This window comes from Athalia rosae, chromosome 7 (genome assembly GCF_917208135.1).
Source record: "Athalia rosae chromosome 7, iyAthRosa1.1, whole genome shotgun sequence".
Taxonomy (NCBI): Eukaryota; Metazoa; Arthropoda; class Insecta; order Hymenoptera; family Athaliidae; genus Athalia; species Athalia rosae.
This window is the reverse complement of record NC_064032.1, coordinates 13271436-13289531: the sequence shown is the minus strand read 5'-3', so window position 1 is coordinate 13289531 and position 18096 is coordinate 13271436. Positions and strand designations below refer to the sequence as shown.

Below are 18096 nucleotides of genomic sequence, written 5' to 3'. Positions count from 1 at the left end.
ACAGTCACATAACTACCGGAAACATGTGTTTCAGCCAATGAGCGATTTGACAGCTGCGCACAAACTTCATGCTATTTACGTTTTATTTTACCATGTAACCATTTATCCTGCGTCATTGTTAGTTGCTGTTAATTTTCATTGACAACTAGAATTATGGCGAGCGAAATATGTGATATTTTTGGATATGAGTTACTTTACAAATTGGTAGAGAAGCAAATCAAGAAGAAGGATGACGTTCTGATCACCCTTGTGCATTGGTATTTGATCAAAAGTGGATTCAGATGTATTGGCACTGGTGACGCGGTTAGTAGGAATTTTCTGCAAAACTGTAATTACTTCAAGTTATTATTGGAATTAAATTTGTCAGTTAAGTTGGTTGGAAAAATATTTTACCCGAACAATTACACTTGCTCATTACCTGAAACTCATGAAATGGACACAGGAGGATTACCTTATAAAATGTGAATCCTGATCATTCACAGAAAAGCTTTGACTCAGCAGACACTGGTTCAGAATTGCTACCCGAGGACTGGAATCAAAAACCAAATTACACTTTGCGATATTTGAAAGAAGGAAAATTATACATTCTAATCGGAACAAGATCAGACGCAGATTTACTTCTGAATCTGATGGTAATTGAAAAGCTGAAGGTTTTATGGACCTATTTAGGTACCACAGCTCTATTACTGTAGACTCTTCTTTTTATATTTAATATTGATCAATTCTTACAGCGAATCGAAGATCACAGTGTGTCCAATATCCAGTTTGCTGTTGATACAGATGTAACTTCCTTGAATGGAAAGCTATCTACATTGATTCCAACATTCCAAGCTGTTATAAAAATCATCAAAACAGATCTAGTCGAACCTGTTTACACAGGCAATACCCGGGAAACATACTCACAAACAGAGTCAGGAAGTTCTACCACCGAACACGTTGTACGGGACTATGATCCTCTAAGGGTAGATCCACCTCGTAGGCCAGGCCCTGCTGTTCCTCGTTGGTAATTGGAGAAATAATATATCGAAATACTTACAGATATGGACAGACGATGACTTCGGTCTTCGAGGCGATCAAATTTGATGACCCATTGACCTCAATGAATTCTTGAACCTGAGAATTCCTTTCCCGAGTACCCCTGTGTTACCACTCTCCGATTCAACATCCTAAATGCTTGTTCTCTTCACGCTCTTCCTAAATTCCAATAAAAGTCCACGAATATTTTGGATTTATTGTTTACACTACTTTATGCTCATCTATTGGAATAGGAAGGATTTAATTTGATGCTCAAATTAGTCAAACTCACAACTAATGAAATCATATAATCTTGCAGGGACCCGTTGGCTGATCCCAGAAATGTGGGTAGATCAGATCTAGATCCTTTTTCGGGCCCATCACGTGGTGGAGGAATGCTCTTTGATCCGTTCGGCCCAAACCCATTAGGACGCAGTCCGCTTGGTCCAAGAGTCCCAGGAGGTCCAGGGGGTTTAGGAGTTCCTGGGCGTTTGCCACCGTAATATTCAATAGCTTATATTTTGCAGTTTCCCCACCAATCACTTGAGTAATAAACTAATCAAATGATATTACCTTTCCAAAATTCACTTGAATTCTACAGGGGTGCAGTTCCTCCTGGCGCACGTTTTGATCCGTTTGGTCCTCCAGACATCAATCAGCCCCGAATTCCAAGAGGACCTGACAATGACCACCTACCACCTCCAGGATACGAAGACATGTTCATGTAGACGACCATAATCGACTGTAAAAGGATGACATATAGGGATGCCTGAATATTTAATATGAAAGTGAAAACCTTTGATACTTATTTTTCCAATAAATTACTTTTAAATTAGCATGAGTCTTTGTTTTTTTATTTAATTATAGCTTGGACACCCGCTATTCCTTGTCACAGCTAGTCTAGCGATTATTTGCTTTTTATTTCAACAATGACGTTTACAATATGAAGAAATCGATTTTGCTACTTTTCTTTTCGTTTCTCTTTTAAATATAATTCAATTACTGTATCAAGATTAAACAATATTATTCCGATACATAGTAAATGACATTCAACATATTAAATTAAATGTGTAACGGTGATGGTAATAATAACTCTTGCTTAAATTGCGCTAAACTTGTTATACAATTCATCATGGTATTGTTTATATCACTCGAGTGGTTCAAATTGAGTACCCCTCTCGGTTTACCTAATAATAATTTTAACTAGGAAAATTCGTTTGGATTCAAAATTTGAGGTGGGAGGGGAATATTTCTTACGTGACGTGATTTATACTCTAAATATTATCAACGTGAATTTATCAAGTATGGAAAAATAATATCCGTAGATTGATTTTTTGTTTATTCATTCGGTGGTCGAGTTTTTTTTAATTTTTTTTTTTTTTTTTTCTAAGTTTAATTCAATTAGGTCAATTAATGAAATTAGCAAGTGCTTCGATTCATCGCTTTGAGATCGAGGCTATATTATTAAAAAAATATCGGTAAAAAAATACGTCGCGGAATGACGTTTGAAGAATCTTAGTCAGACTATGTGTGTTTGAAAATTTTTTTCGCTGAAGATATGCAAGAAACAACCCAGCCAGATCACAGGCGGATCATTAGAAACCGAACACTCGCTCTCGCACCGCGTTTGCTTGAAAACGTTCAAGCAATATAAGTTGTAATCAGTCGTCAATAGACGTGTAAAAATAAAAATTAAAAGCTATCGGCAATAGCCAGAGTGATACATTGGCTCAAAGGAGTGAATCGGCGCGACATTTTTTAAATATTTTGTTAATCAATTAATAAAAACACGAAACCTTTTCCCGTGTATATATTTAAATTAAAATAACGAAACCCTACGGTGGTAGATTTTTTACAGAAGCAATCGTTCGTTGAAAATCGTATTTATTATACTAATATGCAATCATTTCAATAATATATGTATAAACGTAATCGAACCAAGGTATGCGTAACACTTAAGCAGTTAATTTAACATTATTTCATTCCGATTCTAAGAGACTAACGTGGCTAGGTAACGAACGCCCTTGTCCCATCCTCTGATAAAAAATATTGCAGCTTCTTTAATAAGTTTACAAAAATAATGAGAGAATGAAGACGAAGAAAAAATAATTAAGAAATTTTCGTTAACAATAAAATTAAAACTTCACTGCAACAGATCAAGAAAAAACCGGCGCGAACATATTTTTAATATTTCGTAACTGAATTTAGTTTTAGATTCATGAGTACGACAGGAAGTGGAGTTTGTCTGATTTTTTCGTGAGGTATAAAACCGATTCTACTTTCGATCGTACGACCAGTAATAGCCCTACTCCCTTGGAAACAAGGAAGTCAAAAATGAAAAATGTATTCGCTACGGTTGAATAATCTGTTGAAATTCGTTTACTTTAGGAGAGAAATTTTGCTATTTCTGAACACAGTTTAGTGTGGTGCGCTCGATCGATGGCAATTTTAAAAAATATAAATTAACGAAGAAACTAGAAGCTTCGGTGCGATATAATGCTGCTCCCGTCTACTATTTGTAATTTTCATAAAATTGCCATAGAGCCGCGGTACGACTGACATGTATGTAAGTGAATGCATGTTCATATAGAACACAAATGTACATGCACTCATGCACCAAAGCTCTGCATTTCAATTGCGTTGCCCCCTTTCATAATTTATCTATTGGTTATCTTCATGTGAACTTTGGATTTATCGTTACGTTTATAGAAATTACAAATCATTATCATTTCTCACCTTATGGATTCCAATGGAAACGCAACGCCGAATACCCTGGCTTCACCTTGAGAAGATTTTTCCAGCCACGTGATTCAAGAACGGGATGACAATTTCAGGGATACTCCATCATATGCTTGGAAAATGTTCATTTTTTCTTGGGATGCTGGGGTGTGATAGGATAGGCGAATTACCACGTAACTAGTGACCCTCTTTCATTGACAAATGTGGCGCAAGAGGATCCCATTTTTCTCAGTAATACTCCTGAAAGGAAAATAATCGAGGGAATGAGGTTTTTTTTTCTGCCAACTTGCAGCAACAGACTCTATTCTTTCTAAGTAAATTTTAAATTAATTGAACATTTAAATAATTTAAACAAGAATAGGTAACAATAAGAATAAGAAATGGATGAATGTAATGGATAAAAGTAATTTTTCATTCAAAAGAGGCATTTATTCATCTCCTGTGAAGCGAATCAAGAGTTTTGTTTGGTCAACTTAAATTTCTTTAGACGGAACTGTGACTGGATGCAGAGACAATCCGGTTTGCATTTCCACTGGTATGAACGGCGCTCATAATCCAAACAATATGAATACGCCGTACAATATTAGAGGAATTCAATTGTGTCATTCGTGTTTTTGTTCTTATTATTATTGTTGTTATTGTTGTTTGTTGTTGTGGTTGTCAGGTGTGGGTAGAAACCCGAGTAAATTATGTATACAAATCAGTATTAATTAGTTTGTCAATTGAAATAATTTTATGTTATTTTCTACACGTATCTACTGGACGCAGCAGGAGTTGTGCCCATTTTTGAGCTTCAGTCGCGACTTGGGACGATATTTCTCCAGGAACGCCAACTGCTTGGCATTAATAGCCCCGCGCCTCTTTCTGCAAAACGGGAAACAAAAATTTTCATCTAATCACGCCCAGTTATGTCTTATCCGACACGTAACTTATCAGTCAATAATTAAGCTGATTAGAAAAAACCTGTTATCTATGTATTGCGACCTTTGCGAAATAAAGAGTATGATATTTTAAAGAGACTCACTCTCGAATAAGAGCTACCGCGTCTTCATACTTCAAACCAAGTTCGATGAGGGCGAGTGCGACTAGTACAGGTGCTCGGCCAAGACCTGCAACGCAATGAACGGCGACGCACGCATCGGGTGTCTCTCCAAATCGCTTTTTTAGCAGCTCGAACCACTCGTCAACAACCTAGAAAGACATTTATTGATAAGAAACGACAATAAGACTTGGCTTTGAGAATAACTTAAGGTAACAACATTCAGTGCAAATTCTAAAAGAAATTTATGTCATTAGACGTTTGCAAAAGATATGCTTTGTAAGTACAAAACAAGCAGGTTGAGCCTCTGAAGATCCCAAACAAAAACAGCTATGTTATAATACTGTAATTGTATTAGCGATTTTTAGAAAGATAGGACGATTGACATAAGATATCTGGGTATTACCTCCCTGGGTGGAAACGTCCCATCATCGAATACCAAGTCCAGTACACTGATCCCTTCTGATTTGAGTTCTTCGACCTTATACGTAGGCTCGCATACCCTCACCACCTCTTTCACATTGTGCTTTTTTAGCTCCTAAATCATGAAGCAAAGAAATCCATTGTCAATTCTCATCAGGTTTATGAAAAAATCTATTGTTTTATTGCATGCTGTTAATGGTAAAAATTGCAGAAAAAGAAAGAGAAGATCAAAGATTTACCTGTATGAAAGTGTGGATATTCTGGTCATTGGGTCGGTCGGTGATAAGGAATTTCATGTTCTTGTAATCAATTTCGGCTGGTGCCGGCCTGATATCCTTAACCCTCATGTTGCTCATTTCCCGATGCTCCTCAAAGTTTAAAAAATTATCTCCCCCTTGGTTTTAAATTTACCTCTAAATACCTGCTTCGTCAAGAAGAAGAACAACACTGCACTAGGCAACAATGGCTATACTTGACAAGTTAGCCCATAAATAAGTCAGTCTTATGTCGTTATCTTTTTTTTTCCTCTCTTAACTAATTAAAATGATTTCAACTTTTTTTTTTATTTGTTATTGTTGATCTTGTTGTGGTTGATATTATTACTTTTTTTTATTTTTTACTTTAATACAGAGGACAGAAGAGTGGGCTCTTGCATATAGATCTCCGGAAGGTCTTATGGGGATTTAAATGTTTTATAAGAGGGAGGGCTATGTTACATTAGGCGTTGATGATATGCGCTTGTTTCCTACTAGTGGTTTCACTATACGGAAGATTATCTGAAAACAATCAAGATAAACAAATTCTCTTTAATCAGTGCCGAAACAACGTCAAGTTTATATAAACTCTATCTTTAGTTTGCTTTGCATCGCTAATTTTTTTTTCTTCAAATAAGCGTTGGTATGTACTATATAGCCTTGGCAATGGATTCAAAGATTTATAACTGCAATTCTGCTCCGGGTGTTGTTACCAAGCCAACTACTATCACGTAGTGAATCACAATACGAAATGAGCGTTCTAATGTTTAGCAATGTTAACCAAGAAAATTTATTCTATTGATAATATAAAGTAATTACTAACTTGGCGCCGGGACTTGTAATGGAGAATGCTCTCGGCTTTTGCCCAAGTTCAAAAAACCAGTTAATTTGTAATTGCGTCTAAGTAATTTCTCTATGTCTTGCGCGGGCGTGACTAGCTGATGGGGTTGCTTCTGTTCTTTTGACGATGAGACCCTTTGCCTTATCGACTTCTTCTTTATTAGAGTGATGATGTGCTTCTTCTGGCTCTTTCTGCTTTTTAATTTTCTTTTTTTTTTTATTTATTACAGTTGTCTGATCAGTTTCTCAACTTTTTATTATTCGTCTCTTTATTTGTGTTGAGCCTGGCAGTATTCTGCACTATCCAGCTGAAACTCCATGTATGTGAGGATGCACTCACCGGAAAACTGTAACAGAAAAAAGCAGAACCGAGTTTAACGACGTTCGAAAATTTCCAATAATTGTTTGCTGTTCACAGTGAGTAACGTTTATTTATAATGAAAAAAAAAATTAAATAAATTATAAAAAGTTTTAAACTAAGCTTCGCAGTAGACGTTGTTGGGCATGCATTTTTTTGGCTTCTTGAACGTCAGCCAGTATTCATGAGCGCGTATGTAGATATTTGCGTACAAAGAGGGGTGACTCGTGTGAATTATATTTCGCACTTCGCATATGAGATGAAGAATAAGAATAACACAGTTATGGTGACAAGCAAAAAAATCTCAACTAATTCATTAAAAAAAAAAGGACGAAAAACACATCGAATCCTAGAACAAAGGAAGAAGAATAAAGATATTCTGACAGCCGGTAGAAAAATTAGGTTATGTCATTAGTTGTGTGGTGGGAGAACGTGGCGAATTTAATTGTTATTCGATAATTAGTTAGGCCGATTTGTTTACAAATATTTTAGATGATATACCTCAAATATTGTTATTTATTATGTCCAATTTCCAGAGTTAGACAAGAAAAATCGAGTATCTATCTACGACCTACGAAAACTAATGACTGTTAATTTATCAGTAGAACATTTGAAGCGCATGTTAAGATCCATTGTGTAGTAGAAGAAGAAAAACTTATCACAATTGTTCACTGTTAACGAAATATGTGAAATATAAACAGGAATTGACAGAAACAAAAATAAAAAGAAAACTTTCACCGCCACTCCACTTGCAGTACGGGTAAATTCGTCATCTTAAATTGATCGAGAATCGAGTATTCACCGTTCGATCAAGGTTTCGATAGATCAATTATCGATTGGTGAAAATTTGAATTTTAAATCGAAGCGGGAAGGAATCAAAAACTACATGAGATTAAATCACCTTCGAATAATAGAATGAACAAAATAAACACGTCAAACAAGTGTATTTTTAATGTGTAGGCGGATGGTCGAAAACCGCGAGTTTCTTGGCCGCTGTACACGATGTTACTATGCTTCATACATCTTTGCCGAATACATGCATGTTGAACGTGCATAGATGGGTAACGACGCGTTGAGAATGGACGAGTTTTGTATCTCGGCCAAGTGAAATAGGTTCTCGAGGTTCATGTTAGCTTGAAATCTTTGCTTTGCTGCACTAGCCCCGAACCAAGAACCAAAGCCAAAGGTATCAACCAGCACACAAGTAAAAGGAATGTCTAGGTCAACGTATTATATATTCAGAGTAGCTGAAGATTTATAATAAAAATTAATAATCAACAAAATCCAATGAATTTAAAGACACTCATCTTAGTGTGACTACTTGAAACATTTTTTCTGTAACACTTCAACGCCCCTTTTTGAAGGAAATTCTTTGCCAAGGGTATCCCAATTAATTACAACGATAAATAACAGCTAGATGAAAAAGAAAAGAAAATTGAAGAATATTGGCAGGATGATTTAAATCGATGTTATAAAGATCATATCTCTAATGACAATAGGTTATATAAATATTTAGGATCATCCGTTCGTAGTTGGCATACTAAAGACGATTGTGAATAAGTTAACCCGGATGTAAATGACAAAGCTCTATATCAAAGTTACTAGACTGCTTGTGCCAAGTGGACAAAAAAAACTTATAGATTTTGATGACTCGCTTTTTTCTCTTAAAACAGATAGTAAAAAATATGCGCGGTTGCTTCAATTCTATTTAATACATAACACCATAACGCTTCGTCTGCATTCATTATAATAACGTATTGCGAATCGGTAATTACGCACTAATTGCAAATAAATAAGTTATTATAACTGTAAACGCATACGGAGGAGTTTCCCCAGCTGTTGCGTAGCCAACAGCAACCGTCGACTACGTGGGAACAGATATAACTTCGACATGCAAAACTCTGAAGTGCTCCAATGTTCGTAAAAAATCAAGTTCACCCACCCTGTTAATAGAGCCACATTCGACAAGATTAATCCTTAAGGATTTCGGATAAACTAATGTTATTCCCTCCTCTCAATTACCACAAAATAAAGACAGAAAACTAAATATTCTCGCTGATCCAGAATAAAAATGATATCATTGTGAAAGATGTAATCGAAACCGTTCCTATCAAACGATCCGCAAAGGATGGCGACAGTAACCGATCTTCGCGTCAAAGAAACTAAATAATGAACAATGAATGAAATAAAAATTATTGCGTCTACAATTAACGAGCGTACATTTATAAATATATTTTACATAGACAAAACTGGTTCGTGCGCATAATGTTCAACTGCAGTTGATACGTATACATCCCACATACACACGTACATATATCTGCGGGTAAAGATCAAAAGGAATTAAATATCTCTCAGTGGCACCTTTGATTTTCTCTCTTGCTAAACACAAAATCTCAAATATCCACCGCCGCGACGTTGCTGCTCCTTATATTTATTCCGCATTACGTATCTAGTTACTTTACATTTACACACATAAACACAAGCTCAGCAAAACATACATCAATTCATAATACCGCTCCTGTATATCATCATCAAAAAAGCTTTTCGTTTTCCTTTTCGTTTTCTAATACGCAGCCGTTTCACGAATAACATTATAAAACATACACCACGCGTACGCACAATGATTCGATATACATACGCAGCCAAAGCCGAAAGAATTAAAAAGACCGCAGCAGCAGCAGTAGCAGTACCAAACACTCTCTAACTTACGATAAGATAGTCGGAGACAAAATAAATATTTTTAAACTGAGTTATATTTATCGACAATAATGTGTCCCCTTCTTTCCCCTAATGTTCTTTACACGTTACACGTATACATATGTATAATTCACCTTACTTCTTGTCCAAGCGCGAAATAAAAATATTTTTTTCAGATCTTAACCGCGGTGCCATACTTTTTTTTTTTTTTTTTTTTCAATTTTATTTCTCTTTTTCTCATCTTGTTTTTAGTTGTATTCGATCTATTTATTTATTCATATTTATGTTCTCGTACGACGCAATTGTTCGTCGTGAAAAAATTTCTAAATTAAAGAGAGAGAAAAATAATCATCTTCAATTTCATTCGATGGTATTTTCACAAAATCCCGTTAACCTTTGTAATATATTGATGATGTAGAAATAAATACTAGAATATGGGGAGAGGAATGCAGGAGAAGCGCCTGCGAAAGCGAAATTGATCATCAATTAGCAGATAGAAAAAATTGAAGAAGAAGAAAAAGAAAAAGAAGCAAGCACAGAATCGCATCTTGGAGAGTAATTATTAATAATTTATTACCTTAATCTCATTAACGGCGAGACGTCAAATTTACTCTCCGCAAAAAGAACGAACAAAAAGATGAGAGAAATCGAAGCGAATAAAATTTTTCTTTGTACACTACAACAACTGCAGTAGATGAATAATTGTTTACAACAATTATTTGAAAATATTTACTTTTTCAGGAGAGAGAGAAAAAAAAAGATTCACGTATTTATCACACCTTGGTATAAAAAAAAAAATATGATTTATATGTAATTATTACGGACGATGAGTCACATGATATGATTTGTTATGACGAAGTTTCGTTAGCCTTACATCATAAAAACATATTACATACACAACACCTGCACTTCACAAATTCATTTTTCTTTTTCTGTTCGGTTTTTCTTCTTTCTTTTTAAAGATTGGAAAAATCTGTTTCTATCTTCAAAATTTAGTTCGTCAGTTAATTTTTTTATAATATCTTTTCGTAGATATCACAAGGTATACTATGAGGAGATTTCGTTTGATATTTCAATGTTCTTCGATTTTCGTTCGTTGGATATTTTCAGAATATTTAGTCCTTGGCTTTATCGGGTGGTAGATTACCACCTGATCCGACAATAGCAAACATTAAACAACCGCTGAATTTACAAAGCCGGCTGCAACGACGACACGAACTTAATTAATATATATAAATTTATAAAATAAAACGTGTAGTGTAAACACAATTTTTGGTTGATTTTTTTTTTTTTTTGTTTTTCAAAAAATCAAAGAAAAAACCAAAAAAGATGGAGTATACGAATATCTAAAAAAAATAAGTCAAAGCAACCATAACACGCCTCCTTCTTTTCGGTTTTTCAAATGCCAAATGATGTGCGTTGTTTATGAGAACATAATATTTTTCATGCGCATTGAAATTGACTTCGTTACGTTTATCGTATATTCAATGAACAGAATAATTAATCAATATTTGAAGAAACGAATCGAAAGAAGGGAAAAATTGAACTGCTGATGACACATCGGATTTATAAAATACTAAGATACAATATAATAACGTAATGAAATTTTATAATTTTAAACACTTCAGAACAAATAGGTCACACATATGAGGTGCGTGTGTATGAATTTTGACAGGTAGATGAGTAAGAAAAAAAAGATTTCTTTGTAAGGTGTTGGTATCGGGGAACCGTACATGTAATAAAAAGGAGGAAAGGTGAACTCGCGGCACTAACGGTCGCACAGAATCTGGGCCAGCAGTCGGACGACGATGAAAATAGAACACGCCGAGACGACGACGCCCCCACTTCACAAAGCCGCGACGGTATTCTCCCCCCCCCCCCCTCCCCAACCTATACCACCCTACCCCATCGTGGCGTCGCGACGCCTCGTGACGTCACAAAGTTCCCCTGGCGCGCTCCACAAGTACGAGGTCTCTATTAAATACGAATCCCGAATAAATGAAACTTTTCCATATGGAATCGAACGATAAATATTTTCTTTATCAAACTGCCGTTAATCAGAAATCGAGATATAAACGGTGCGATTCTTAATTTGAGGAGATCCGCATTGTCGGATTATGAAAAAAACTTAATCCCAATAAACCGAATGAACAATGAGACGATCGCGCACCGACTGCAGCTACCCACGTTCTACGAGAGATTTTTCCCATAGTCTTAAACTTTCTAATACTAATAGTAAAAAGTAAAAAATCTATAAGTTAAAGTTGTACTACACTCTATACCCTGTGGTGTCACGGAGTAGCTGATGTCCCCATTTTATTACAGTCGTGTACGGCAGTCAAGCTGGTAGCAACAGTTTAACGGGATAAATTAATTCCGCAGGACGCGACTCGCGACTAATTGACTTTTCAATAAAACTGTTTACACCGAAAAAGTATGCGTATAAATTCGCGAAAAATTCATACGTATGCGGGGATCATCGGTGGAAACGATTAACTGCGACAGCTGAGTCACGTGTGGCGATAAAAAAAGATGAAAAGAAAAATTGAAACGAATCAAAAAATGAAGAAATGAAAAGTTTATTTATATGTACGTACGAATATATAGGTCCGTACGTTCGCATATATATATATGTGTGTGTATATTATATGTGCCAACAGGTGGATTTCTTTCTACTTCCCACTGATCCATCTGCGACCATATCGAGAGGAAAATGTTGTTGTTTTTTCTTTAATTAAATTACACCGGAACTTAGTGACCTGCGACAACGTCAAACTTGAAGAGAAAAAGAAACTTTATTTTAATTGCCCTTTGACCTTTGCAGATTTCGTGGAGATATTATAGAGGATTTATATATAATGTGTAGAAATATATCGCATCGGTTGTTGTAACTATGAAATTATATGGCAAATTAAACGGTGTTTAACTATTACAGTAAATGTCAAGGTTGTCGTTATGTGTATCCATATAATTGGTGATTACATGAAATCCGAGAAAATCTGTTTTAGATTTTCTCTAATAACTTCAATGTTTATTATTCTATATACTAATAGGTTAAATGGATTTGCGTTATCCCTGGTTATAAATAAATATTCCGCGACGTCTCCGACGTATAATATCGAAGATCGTCGTCGCGGTTTTAGTCGTGGTCGCGTGACACGCCCTGACGACCTTCCGTCGATGATGGGCTAGCGTTACACGACCCCGACATGCATCGTCGTCGATCGTTTCACTTTGAAAATTTCTCACCGGATCGATTGCGAATTTTCAAGACAATGTTTTCAAAATCGGCTTACGTTCCTCATCGCCACGTGCTACCGTATACACTCCGCGCGCGAGATACGTTTTCATTTTTAATGCAGGAATTAAAATTAACGCATAGCCTTGATGAAATTATTTTTCTTTCGTTTTTTTTTTTTTTGTCTTCACGATGTGAAAATGTCGGTTTAATCCGCAAGAGCTACAGGAGAGAAAAAAGACCACTTTACACGCGGGTCGATTACGTTGCCTCAGATAAACAAGTGTAGATATACCTATTTCATTCTTCTCAAATTGAATCAAGATAAACGATATAATATGAAAATCGAGCGATGCAAACGGTCGTGATACGAAAGTTCGAGGAAAAGGCTGCGGCTCGCCTTATGCTCGCGCGTCATTCATATTCCGCATCGACGTCGATACATAAAATTTTCCCTCTCCTCGAATCCCTCCCCTCCCCATACGTAATAACCTTCTTATTCATAATAACGTACCGCTAAATACATTTAAAATGTTTGACGCAGATGCCAAAGCATGGGCGATGATTTTCTGCACGCTAGCGGTGCAGCTGGCTTTAAATAATTATTTTCAAGTGCGCGGCGATCTGGATATTCTGTTATTAAAATACGTAACGTTATAAACGACAGAAAAATAAAGAACAATATGAAAATGGGGGCTCTCCGATTGTACGCTTGTGTATTATTTTTAATTTTATGTGTTGTAATTACGCGTGAGCCACTCCTTCGATTTCCGGTTTAATTAACCGTGTAGTTGATATAATTGTATTAAAAAGAATGAATGCGGGTTCAACACGAGTTACATACTATACAAACTTATGTGATATTTACGTACGTACGTATTACATAAATCTATATGGGATTATATCTGTACACATACTCGCGATATATGCATAATATGATTTACCGGAAACATCGGCGGGTTTTGAGCTTCCTGTAATCGAGAAACTAATAAATCTCAACATCAACGGTCGGGTTGATTCAAAAAAAAAAAATAAATAAATAAATAAATAAAATAATAAATATTCAATCAAATCTGATATATTTGTTGACTGGTCAATTCATGATACGATAGATTTTTCTCTTCATTCTCTTTTTGAAAGCAGCTGTTGCAGCGCTGCTGTACATAGAAATAATTCTACCGTGTTGAAAATTATTTACGTAATTATATAACGAAATTCTATATATTTTACTGCGGCAAAAAAAAAATAAAAATAAGAAAAAAAAATGGAGAAAAAACCTGCAACAATTGGTATTGCGCAATATTACGCCACTTACACGATATAAATTCTCTATCCTTTCGCGATTTTATCTGTATACATTGCATTTTTATTCGCTATAATATACCCATGTCTATATGTACTACGAGTTTATTTACACCCCGATTCAATTTCATACAAATTCGTTCAAATAATTTGAGAAAATTTTTTTGCAACGTCCAAAAATTTCCACGATACGACCTAATCGATATGGAATGAATGAAATGCGTTTCAAAAATGCAGATGATCGTAACAAACAAGAACCGGAAGTTGATAAAATAACTCTAATGGAATTTCCTTTTTTTTTCCGTCAACTTCGTACACGTGTCGGAAGCATAAAAAAAGTTTCTAGCGAAGGGGAGAAGAAAAATGAAAAAAAAAAACTTCTTTCGCGTCATAGACGTTGGAGCGAATCGAGTTCAGTGACGTCACGATATAGCGCATTGATCGCGCTCTAGCCCCGTGCGAACATGACTATGGTGTTGGAAGAAGAGGAAAATAGAAAAGCAGCGAGGAGTAGAGGGTGAGCCATTTGGAAAGGGAGGAAGAGGAGGAACCAACCGGTGACGTCACCTGCTGCTATTACTCATATGTGCAACCGAACATGTTTGTGACGTCGGTCGAAAAAATTAAAATTCTGGACCGTAAGCGCGATGTATAATAAATTGAACCAAAGTGACAGGAATAAAATCCAACCACAAGCGAAAGAATAACGAAAATAGGATCAATTTCGAGGGAATGAACAAGCGTTGAAAAAAAAAAACAGGCATTAATTTGTATTGTTTTCGGAATCAATCGTCACCGATGATCGAACGCGATCCTATGTACACGCGTGTATTCGAAAACTTCGATTGAATAAAACCGATAAAAAAAAGAAGAAGAAAGAAATAAGATTTCAAATATTTCGTCAAATAATTATTTCTCTCTCTCTCTGAACGAAATGTTAGCGTAATTTTTTCGAAGATACATCCTGCGCGCAGTTTGCGTGAGAGAAAATTTCGTCAATATCTTCCAATTCGCACATTCATCTAGCTAATCTCTCGTTGAGATTGTCCGTCTACCTCTCGTCGGTAGAAAAAGTGACATTCTCTCAGTGGTCTTTTTTAATCCAGTCTAGACTATCCTCGCGCACACAGAGATATATTTATGCAAAGTATATCGCCGAACAATTAGTAAGATGATCTTATCGTGTTGTATCTGGATCCGTACAACACACAATGATGCACATCTATATATGCATTTTAATTTAAATATCACCAGCGAGGTAGGTGGGCCATTTAAACCGACCGCGGCGCGCATAGGTGGTATATTGCAGTTTGTGCAGCTCTTCTCGTCTTACAAGATGGTCAGATTGAGCGAAAAGAAAAGAAAAGAAAAGGAAAGGAAAAAAAAAAAAACGCGGTGCAGGTCACAATGAACATTCGAATATCATCGCGCTTACGTTCAATTAGTAAGGGACGTTGAACCCCTACGCGCGTTTCAATCGAACGTTTCGAGTTCTTTTTTGATCGATCGAACGATCGGAAACGATTAAAAATATAAATACTCGAAAGGAAGTGGACGTTACCTACGAACAACCTGATCGTCTGTAGATTTGCCGCCTACACGATCGACGTCACGTAGCAACGAGAGGCTACGACATCCTAATACGTGACCAAACGTGCTGGAAATGCGCGGGTGTTGGTGTGTTTTTTTTTAGCCTAATCTTTTCACCGGGACACCCTGTATAATATCCTATCTGGACGGGCAGGAGTGACCGGTGGAAAGTCTCTTGGTAGGATTTAGGAGGACAGACATGCGACATTCCGAACACGTTTTGTTTTTCCTTTCGAAGGCTTCTCCGTCCTTATTTTTGTTCGAATGACGCGCGAAGTACGCAAAATTCGCATCGGATTGGGGGCATTGTTCGTACCTAGAAATTATCCAAATTTTCACAGGGAATGACAATCCGTTCAGTAATGCGGAAGGTCAATGGGACATAAGACGTTCGAGTACGTACCTATACGGACGTGTAATTATTCAAATATAGAGGACAAGCGAGCGCAATAATCGTTTATATAGAACGATTGACGCGCTTACCGCGAATCGATTTTCAAACCCATTGTTTCCAATCATTATTGTTTCCTAACGGCTTATATAGCTTCTGCCCGTGCTTTCCTGCCTGCCCAGCTGTTGGTCTTGCAAGCCCCTTCGCCTTTTGAATGTGACATCGCTTTGTGCATAGCACTTGACAGTTTTCTCTCTATTGGTTTTCAAAAATATCAGTACAACGCGGGTCACAATGGAAATATGTAGATGAAAATTTGGATCGGTACGATGATCGAACGACCGTGGATTTGCACGTGCCACATGCGTTCCTAAGAACGTATCGGACACCGTGCAAAAATTTTCGTCGTCAAATCGGTTGGAAAATTATCAGAATCCCTCATAAGGCGAGGGTATCGCCGATGAGCGTTTCGAACGAAAAAAAAAAAAAAAAAAAAAAAAGAGATTAGATCAAAGTATATGTATAACGGCGATAAGATAGATCAACTGTATCACATACGTCATCGCGAAACTTAGTTTATTTTAAATATATGTGCACATTTTCGAAACATATTATAGGAGGTATTAAGCGATTGAACTTTGAGAATTTTGAGAACGATCGAATCGATCGATTCATTTGAAAATTTTGTTATCGCCTTCTTTCGTCCGTATAACCGAAATAAGTCCGACTTTGACCATCGCCTTACTAGCAATTAATTGATTAGGAATTTTTCTCCCCCTCAGTTTCTCATTTCTTATCAAAAGTTGAATCACTTTTGATGGAGAACTTGAGAATAAAGATCGACTTGAATGACGTTAATCCGAACGAGTGATGTCAACCTGACGCTTTATTGCGTAATCGAGGTAATAAAAAAAATCAAATAAAAATGAGTCATCAAATTAAAGTATAACGTAATTACGATGACGCCATTGGATCATTCAATTTTCGTTCAACATTGAACTTTGCCACCAGATGTTTTCGCAAAACAAACCAGCTTTGGGCGAATCGTATAGAAGAATATCAAACATGTAAATAAACGAAGCACACACTGCATCGTGAGACCTTGTCTAATTATTTCACGGCAAGATTTAGTTTAATGGTTACCACGCTGGATATAAAAGCTTCGAGACGGGAGAAAGCCAAAGTATGAAGTGGGGATGAACGGGGAGAAAAATAAAGAACTTTTTGGGGGCTATAAACTCTCGGCACGGTGCATCGTCCGCCCGGCAGACGAACAAAGCCAAGGAGAGAGGTCAAATTGTCGGCACCCTTGCCCAGGATAATATTCACACGAAATATTTAACCTGACGATATCAGAGGCGTGGGTATAAACGCGGCTTCGCGAGACGGGTGGAAAATTGATTGGTGGCAAAAATCGAGGGCAAAATTGATAAAAATTGCAACAGGTTACATTCTAGGATTTGAAAATTCAAAAGTCGACCAATTGACGATCGAAGAAAAAATTTCCATCACGTCCGAATGGGAGTCAACAACGACGGATGACGTATTTTATATTAATGTAAATTTAATGTTCGTATAATGTTATTTTCAACGAAAAAGAAAGACAAAAACAGAGAAAAAAAAAAGGAGGAAAAAAAAAAAAAAGGTTCCCCGACAACTATACAAGGTGGCTGCGACCCCGACGGTGGAATGGCGAACGGCGAAACAAAGTGGACTCTCAAGGGAGGGCAATGAACGATCGAAGTGTTACAGGAGTACGAGTGGTGAAATAGTAGGTAAAATAATTATTTGTGAAAAGCGCATTCGGAAAGGGAGGGAAAAAAAAAACGATTAGATCATACGATGGAATGATGCAGAACGTACGGAGGAGGCATGGACACGGTTTGTCACTCGGGCGATGCTGATCGCGCTACTCCGGAATAAATTTATCGCTAGTTGGATCATCGCACAAATAGATCACTTGCATTCGTATTTTCGAACGCGATGAAATCGTAAATCGTTCATCGTAACTTTATACTTTATTGGGTAATAAATTGATTGTGCTACTCACCTCAATAGCCATACACATTGAATATGGAAGGAACGGTAAGGTGTCCGTTATTAAAAACGAAACTCGAAAATGACAACGCGCACAAACAACTCGCGTACACCCGCACGCTGAAAGAGCTCGTGGACAACTGAGTGACTTATCTAAAATGGCGGACGGATCGC

At 36.7% G+C, this 18096-nt stretch overlaps 2 protein-coding genes and 1 long non-coding RNA gene across 4 annotated transcripts; 1 reads left to right on the top strand and 2 right to left on the bottom strand.

Moving 5' to 3' along the window:
• The first annotated feature begins 2 nt into the window (after nucleotides 1-2).
• LOC105688033 (proteasome inhibitor PI31 subunit) lies at nucleotides 3-1850 on the top strand. Its single transcript, XM_012404039.4, has 5 exons — nucleotides 3-303; nucleotides 483-632; nucleotides 732-1003; nucleotides 1334-1513; nucleotides 1616-1850. The coding sequence occupies exons 1-5, from the start codon at nucleotides 154-156 to the stop codon at nucleotides 1740-1742; spliced, it is 879 nt and encodes a 292-aa protein (XP_012259462.2). The 5' UTR covers nucleotides 3-153; the 3' UTR covers nucleotides 1743-1850.
• Nucleotides 161-1537, bottom strand: LOC125501843. Its single transcript, XR_007279600.1, has 3 exons — nucleotides 1307-1537; nucleotides 452-1194; nucleotides 161-326 (listed from the first exon to the last, which is right to left on the bottom strand). It is a non-coding gene; the product is annotated as an uncharacterized LOC125501843 (long non-coding RNA).
• Nucleotides 1851-2382: 532 nt separating the features above from the next.
• On the bottom strand, nucleotides 2383-18080 carry LOC105688034 (PRL-1 phosphatase). 2 transcript variants are annotated; one of them, XM_048658915.1, is made up of 6 exons: nucleotides 17936-18080; nucleotides 6293-6656; nucleotides 5455-5991; nucleotides 5199-5330; nucleotides 4778-4944; nucleotides 2383-4617 (listed from the first exon to the last, which is right to left on the bottom strand). In XM_048658915.1, the coding sequence occupies exons 3-6, from the start codon at nucleotides 5569-5571 to the stop codon at nucleotides 4509-4511; spliced, it is 525 nt and encodes a 174-aa protein (XP_048514872.1). In that variant the 5' UTR covers nucleotides 5572-5991; nucleotides 6293-6656; nucleotides 17936-18080; the 3' UTR covers nucleotides 2383-4508. The 2 variants fall into 2 exon arrangements, with proteins under 2 accessions (XP_048514872.1, XP_048514873.1); XM_048658916.1 differs by lacking the exon at nucleotides 17936-18080 and adding an exon at nucleotides 9942-10184.
• Between the last annotated feature and the right edge of the window lie 16 nt (nucleotides 18081-18096).

Coding starts and splice junctions, on each gene's coding strand:
- LOC105688033 (XM_012404039.4), top strand. CDS start 154: ATGGCGAGCGAAATATGTGATATTTTTGGATATGAGTTACTTTACAAA. Junction 304..482: donor GTATTGGCACTGGTGACGCG/GTTAGTAGGAAT, acceptor GATCATTCACAG/AAAAGCTTTGACTCAGCAGA. Junction 1,514..1,615: donor GTTCCTGGGCGTTTGCCACC/GTAATATTCAAT, acceptor TGAATTCTACAG/GGGTGCAGTTCCTCCTGGCG.
- LOC105688034 (XM_048658915.1), bottom strand. CDS start 5,571: ATGAGCAACATGAGGGTTAAGGATATCAGGCCGGCACCAGCCGAAATT. Junction 5,331..5,454: donor ATATCCACACTTTCATACAG/GTAAATCTTTGA, acceptor TTCATGATTTAG/GAGCTAAAAAAGCACAATGT. Junction 4,618..4,777: donor GCGGTAGCTCTTATTCGAGA/GTGAGTCTCTTT, acceptor CCCGTTTTGCAG/AAAGAGGCGCGGGGCTATTA.